This window comes from Cynocephalus volans, chromosome 4 (assembly GCF_027409185.1).
Source record: "Cynocephalus volans isolate mCynVol1 chromosome 4, mCynVol1.pri, whole genome shotgun sequence".
Classification (NCBI taxonomy): Eukaryota; Metazoa; Chordata; class Mammalia; order Dermoptera; family Cynocephalidae; genus Cynocephalus; species Cynocephalus volans.
Genome location: NC_084463.1, coordinates 148,185,560 through 148,193,310, shown reverse-complemented (window position 1 = coordinate 148,193,310; position 7,751 = coordinate 148,185,560). Strand labels below are relative to the sequence as shown.

Genomic DNA, 7,751 nt, shown 5'->3' with positions numbered 1-7,751 from the left:
TATTAATCATATTAAACTTGTAACATTACACAACATTAGTTACCTTTATGCTTTGTTTTGCTTTATAATACATACTGAAAACTCTGACAAATATCTGAAAAAAAGTTTCCAATTGCCATTTTTCTGTTTTAAAGGAATTCTTTGTTTAGATTTTAAAAGTTTTTTTCAGTGATTTAAGACCAGTGTTGATCCAACTGAAATTCCAAGTCAACTGAATTGGTATGGATAGGCTGTAGAAGCTTGCATTGACTGATTACTTAAACCCATGCCGGCAACTTTTTTGCTACCCATCTCTTACTATAAAGTAGCTTATGCTATAGTAAACATCAAAAATAGTAAACATTAATTTTAATTAGCTGGTTAATTTTAGGGTGCCAATCTAAATATGTCCATTCCAGCTATACCACAATGCCTAATCTCTGAATAATTTTGGTAATTTCAGTTTTCAACTGCCTCTACATATACACATATTTAAAGGTTTCCTGCTCAATAACCAACCATATTTAACACCAGTATTTTTCCCCCTTGATTTCTGTCCACGTGATTGGCAGACAAAGAAATCATCACACTTAGGAATTTGAAATTTTAGTTCTATGACCTAGATGGCTTTACTTCAGAATACAGCTGGTCCTATAGCCACAGGCAGGAAACACAATACCACACCTTCAATAGCCTAGCTAAAAGAACCTATAAAAACTAAGGTGTACTTAGGAAAAAAAGAGGGTATAACATTAAGACATATGGTAGAATGTGAAAATATGTAGTTATAATAAGTGCACTTCTAAACACATGCACATGTAGAAGAATAAAAAAGGCACATTGCCTACACACAGATTATTACAATAGACTTGAGGGTGGTATTGTTTTTGTCATTGTCAGAACCATAACCTCTCTGTAAGGATAAACTTTTATAAACAAGAATAACAACATGCAAAGCACATTGAAGAAATTTCATTCTAAATTAAACAATGGAATATTTCCTCTCATTACTTGGTTTGTAGCACATGATGACAAATTCAGACATGATTCCCCAGGGTCTGGGTCTCCAAGGATAAGCAGTTATATGTAAAATAAACAATATGACCATGGAATATAGACTCCTGGACTGTCTCTTCATCAAGAGGGCTCTAGGCTCCCTCCAAAATTTCTTGACAGTTGGAAAAATTTCATTACTTGGCTCCTTTATTAAATTACATTTTGCAAGAGTCACCCACTACCTTTAAAGGCATGGGAAGGTTTGTAAGAAAATTTCCATTGTGAGGGACGTTGTGCATGCAGTTTATTAATAGTAGTGAGGAAGCTATCAATAAAAACAAAGGATATGAGGAAAATCCGCTTCAATGGTGGGCATCTTTACATTCTCATATGAGGTATGTTCAGATCAAGGTACTTTTTGGGAGAAAAATCCTATGCAATATGAGTTAGATAGAGTAGTATTTACTTAAGCTAGTGACACATATTCATGGTGCTAAACTCTACTTTCATTGTTCCTAAGATCATTATATTGAATTTGAAAATAGTTTCTTAAGCATTATTGGGAAAACTAGGGATTTTAAATAAAATATTAAATGTAAGTTTTGTCCTCGAGAAATTTAAATGATTCAGGAAAAATAAAGTAAAACACACAAATGCACACATACATAAAAATAGCAAAATTGCAAAGCATTTTGCAAATATTATGATAGTATTGGTGCAAGGAAATTAGAGCAAGAAAAATAGTGATATTTGCTTTCACCAAAATGTTTTCTTAAAAGGGCTAATTAGGGAGCTTGTTATTAAAAGTTGATATGGTATAATTCTAGAGAAGAAAATGGGCCATTTTAGTGGGTTAGAAGAAATAATTGTTTTTATAGGGTAAAATTTAAAAATATTGGTAGGAATACAGCATTACGTTTAGTGATAGAATACTTTGTATATATACTTCTTGAGGGATATTATAAAAGCCTATGCTGAATAATTTCAATTTGATGCATTTTATAATAAAATGCTTTCAAAAACACTTAAATTATTGTATTCAAGGCCAAAGAATAGTTGCATTCTAGTGACACAGGCTGGCAAGAAACCTTGTATCTAAACAACAGTTGGACAGTGGGAATAAAGACAAAGAGACATTTTGGAATTCTTCCTTTTCATTTTTCCTGACTGCCTTTTCAATAGCCACAAACCTGAGATTATAAAAGGATAGCCCCAAACCCATCATATGGTGATAGGGAAGCAACAGGAAAATGAAGATCATATATCATTGGATGAAGAAATCAATAAGATTTTGAAATTAAAACTTGAGTGTTAAATTTAAAACTAAAGGAAACCAGGAGAAGCTCTGGAACCATTATTTTATTTTTTTCTACTTTAATGCCATGAGCACGAGTGAAGTTGGTTAATTCAATCTACATCATCTTCTCAGGTACTTAGCTTAATTAGCTCAAACAATACCATGGCTACTTTCACACAATCAGCCCATAACATTATTTTAGCAATTATTGAGTTCTATGTGCATTTTTCTGTGCCTCTTTTATTTGTAAACTCATAAATACGGAATGTGGACCTTGTACTCAAAATGATTGTGAAGTGGGTAAAAATGAACACATTTAAGTGATCATGCAGCTTTCTAGATTCTATGTCTCCTGTGTTTATTAAACTTAAAGCCTATGCGTAACACAGTGTGGGTACTATACAGGAGTTGAAGTGAAAGCATATTTAAAAAAGGTTTAAAAAATTGCCCAAATCATAATGGGGTATAGAAAACTGAAATGATCACTGAGGGCTAGTAATATTAATGGAAACTGAAGTTATAGTTAAGGTATTCTAGGAAGACACAGAGTCCAGAATTAAGGCAAAAAGTGTGGTCAGGGTCCATCCAATTAGAATGAGAGGTTGTACAGATAGCAATGGGAAATAAGAGAAGAATCAAGCAAAGCATAAAATATGATAATAATGCACAATCCTCAAATTTGTCCAAATATTATAAGTATATAAACATGGGATTTGAGGTTTACCAGTAAACAATAGACAAATTTTGGCATGGTAGTTTATTAGTTGACTCAGCTCAGATTATTAACTACAAGTTTCAAGTTATAAGATTAATAGGAAGTTAAAGAAGTTTCCTGAAACAATTCCCTCTTAACCTGGAAAGAATTTCCTGCAATAGTCAGTCTAGTTCTTAGAACCAATATCAGCTCAGAGAGCTGATAATGTTATACCAGGAATATTCAATAGGCTGTCTGAGAGATTTAATAATCAGTGTGAGAAAGTAAAACAAACAAAAATGTTAAAGATGTTTGCCTAAGAAAAAGCAAGAGGACTAGGCAAAATGTTTTGAAGTATTTGAAAGTTTATATTGTGAAAGGGAGTAAATTAGCTTTATTATTTATGAGAGCTCCAGAAATAGAAATATATTAGGACCTGAAAATTAACAAGAACATCCTAAGATAAATGTTGAAGTAGGGAATTTACTATGATATTTAGTGCTGTGTTTTGTTTAAATGACAGGGTTTGGGAGGAGTCAGTAGATATGAGGATAGGAGATGGAAAGTAAGGAGTGGTCAGCAGAAATATCGAAAATGAAGACTAAACATAAGGTATATGAAACTAGTTAGGAATTTTCTGACTTTCACCTGCACCAAGTCTTGTCTTGCAACAAGTCTTGTGTAGAGTCTTCCAGAAGGTTGCTTAGTTTATATTTAGCAGAGCATGATTGACAATTCCAGGAATTCTTTCTAGAGTCCAAGCTCTAGAACCTTTACTAAGTATAATGGTTTAATGTAACTGCCTTGCAGTAGTCACACACAGTGTATCAAAATTCTTAACATGTATGTTTGTGACTCATTAAAAGTAATCTAAATTCTTGAATTTAATGAAAAGCCTTTTTCTTCAACACATGTGATTAAAATACATGAAGTTCACAAAAGGGCTACAATTCTCCTATGTCAAGGGATGCTTGATCACACAGCTGATGCTCTGTGCCTGGGATTAGTAGTGGTAGATTTGATGGCAGCCTGACGCTTGTTACAAAGACGGATAAAGTTGTGCCAGTTCACAGATATATTCAAAATGGGAATATCATATCTACTGGGTCTCCAAATCCATTTCTAGAACCAGTCTTTTTTGTTTTTAGGCTTAACCATGTGAAATTTCTAATATTCAGAGTGCTGTTTGTTTATGAAAACAAAATATTCATATTTTTTTCAATCTTACATATTCTTTCATTTATCTTTGACCACCAAACCTAAGTTTGTTACATACAATTTTTTTGGTTGATTGTTTTTGTGTGAGCTAGTATTTTTTTTCTGTGGTTTATAATCACTGATAAATAGCTACTTGTTTATTTCTGTTTAATACAATGTGCACAACAAAAGCACTGCATAACCAGCAGAAGACCATTAATGTGAGACTTTTAACAACATCTAAGTTACTTTCTCAGGAAACAGCTTTATGTTATTGAGCATTTTGTGTCTTATAAGTGACTGCTGAATGTATGCATACAAAGAGGAATTTTTGATGAGACCACATAAAGAACAACTTATGTAGTTGTTCTATGAGCCTTAACAGCAGCATATACCTAGAATAGGTAAAAATTCATTGTGTCAATACAAAATTGTGAATGTCTGACAAGATATATCATTTACAAGGCATTTACTATTATGTTGTTCATTCTGTATTAACTATATAATCTTCCATCATGATTACATGGCTACTATGATCAGCTCAATGCTTTTCTGATCTCACTTTATTTCCTTCTTATTCTTATGTAATTATATTTTATAATGGGGCATTCAATACTCTAAGTATCATGTACTTTAAAAGATAATTTAAACAAAATAATAATATTAAGTACCACTGTTTGGAAAAATTTCCAGATAAAAAAATTAAGTAGTGAAGGATAAAGTTTATTGCCCATAATCAAAATGTTGGTAAGCTGTCAAGCAAGACTCCAAATGAAGCAGAACATTCTGAATGCAAACTGTCCACATTTGTCTTCACTAGTTTACCATGAGCCTCTCCTGAGATCCTCCCACTCCACCTTCTCAAGTTTTGTCGCTCAATTTTTTTCCTTTTTATTTTTTTTCTTGAATCAAGGGCCATGGGACTGGAGGAAAGTAACCAGAGCTCTGTGACAACATTCATTCTCTTGGGCTTCTCAGAATTCCCAAACCTCCAAGCACCCCTCTTCCTCGTGTTCCTGCTCATCTACACAGCCACTCTGGTGGGGAACCTGGGCATGATTGTGATTGTGAGGATCAATCCCAAACTCCATACACCCATGTACGTTTTCCTCAGCCATTTATCCTTTTTGGATATTTGTAATTCCTGTGTGTTTACACCCAAACTGCTGGAAATCTTAGTTGTGGAAGACAGAACTATCTCCTTCACAGGATGCATGCTACAATTTTTCTTTGGCTGTGCATTTGTGATTGCCGAAATGTTCATGTTAGCAGTGATGGCCTATGACCGGTTTGTGGCTGTTTGTAACCCCCTGCTCTACACAGTTGCTATGTCTCCTAAGCTCTGTGTTCTCCTGGTAGCTGGATCTTATACATGGGGTGGACTCGGTTCCTTGACACTCACATATTCTCTTTTGGAACTATCCTACTGTGCATCTAACATCATAGATCACTTTGGTTGTGAGTTCTCTGCCATCCTGTCTGTATCCTGCTCTGACACCTACTTCAGCCAGATGGCATGTTTAGTCATTTCTACATTCAGTGAGGCTTGTAGCCTCCTGATCATCCTCACCTCCTATGGTTTTATACTTGTGACTATCATCAAGATGCCTTCCACGGGTGGACTCAGAAAAGCCTTTTCCACCTGTGCCTCACATCTGACTGCCATCACCATTTTCCATGGGATCATCCTCCTTCTCTATTGTGTGCCCAACTCCAAAAGCTTGTGGCTCCTGGTCAAAGTGGCCACTGTGCTGTTTACAGTCATGATCCCCATGCTGAATCCCCTTATCTACAGCCTTAGGAACAAAGATGTGAAAGAGACACTGAGGAGGTTGATCAACTCCAAACTGCATTCTCACTCAATGTAATTCAAAAAAACATATAATTTATTAATATCCCAGATGTGTTCCATTTTTTATATACATTGTTGATGATAGTTTTGATTATTTTAAATGAATATACAATTATTCTTTAAATCAATTAAATATTGCATTTTGTATGGTTTTCAGTGTTCAAGATGCCTTACAATGACCTCTGGTTATATACCCAGAGGAATGGGAATCATCATGTCGAAGGGATACCTGCACTCCCACATTCTTTGCAGCTCTGTTTACAGTAGTCAAGGCATGGAAACAACCTAAATGTCCATTGATGAATGATTGGATTAGGAAACTGTGGTATATAAATACACCGTGGAATACTACTCTGCCATAAAAAAGAATGAAATTCCGCCATTTGCAACAACATGAATGAGACTGGAGAAACTCATGTTGAGTGAAATATGCAAAGCACATGGATAAATAATGTATGCACTCACTCAAATGTGGGAGCTAAGAGAGACAGAAGGAAGGACAGAAAGACCACAGTGGTGTTTTGGACTTGTGGAGGGAGAGAATGTACCTTGGGCTACAAAGTGGAGTGGGAGGAAAAGGGGAGAGGAAAAGAGGTTAGGGATAATTGGGTGGGGTACATAGGGTACAATCACAATTTGTGGTAATGGGCATGCTGTCTGTATGAATCTGGCCTTCACATCTTGGTCACGAGGAGTGACATTCAGCTTTGTATCTCATGAATATTCATAACCAATAAAAATAAAAATAAATACATCCTAAAAAAATAAACTATAGTACATTCTAATTCACTTCATCTTGGGTGGTTTTAGAAATAATTACTTTTAAAAAACTTCCCACTGGACACTATAGAAGCCAGGATAAAGAAGAATTAATCTATACTTAAAGATTTACAACTTATGTTATGAATTACCTTTAAGTTTTGCTGAATAAAATTGTTGCAAACACACATGACAACTGCCTTTTCTGGGTCTGAAGCCAAGTCCTCATAACCAATTATTTCCACTCAGAGAGTTTTATAAAACACAACTTTTTGTTTCCCTTTTAAATATCAATGTTATTAAGTACAAAACGAAGTGAAACCCTGAAAGGAATGTTTAACTATTTTGGAAAATAATTATAACTTTACTTTAAAACAAATAGTCAAATTAGCCTGATTAAGACATGAAAACTTTGTTTTTGTTTTTGTTTTTGACATATTTGGAAAATAAGTAAATAAATATATTTCTTTAATTGAATGAGAAAGCAGATTTTTAGTTGGGTTAAGCCGACACTATTGGAAAACTTGGCTGTGGAAGACAGAACTAACTCCTTTACAGAAGGCATCTTGCATGATTTCCTGTGTGCATATTTGCGGTAACAGAAACATTCATTTTTTTCATTGATGGCATGTGCTGCACACAGTTGCAATGCCCCAGAAGTTTGTTTCCTGTTGAGTCATCATACTCCTGAAGTATGTTCTGCTCCTTGACATTCACCTACTTTTTCTGACCTTATCCTTCTGTTTGACCCACTTCATACATGATTTTTCTGTGAGCTGCTGCCGTGGTTCTGTGTCTATTCTCCACCTGTGCCTCCCATCTAACCACCAGCCCTGTCTTCCATGGAACCAGCAGTTTATTTACTGTGTTCCTAACTCCACATCTTGTGGTTCATGGCCAACGTGGCTTCTGACTTTTACACAGTGGTCAACTCCATGCTGAAAAAATATCAAAAGTACGTGTTTGGATCAGGATTG

At 34.9% G+C, this 7,751-nt stretch overlaps 1 protein-coding gene across 1 annotated transcript; it reads left to right on the top strand.

Moving 5' to 3' along the window:
- Positions 1 to 5,080: 5,080 nt before the first annotated feature.
- LOC134377045 (olfactory receptor 1165-like) lies at positions 5,081 to 6,031 on the top strand. Its single transcript, XM_063095654.1, has one exon. The coding sequence runs from the start codon at positions 5,081 to 5,083 to the stop codon at positions 6,029 to 6,031; it is 951 nt and encodes a 316-aa protein (XP_062951724.1).
- Positions 6,032 to 7,751: the final 1,720 nt, after the last annotated feature.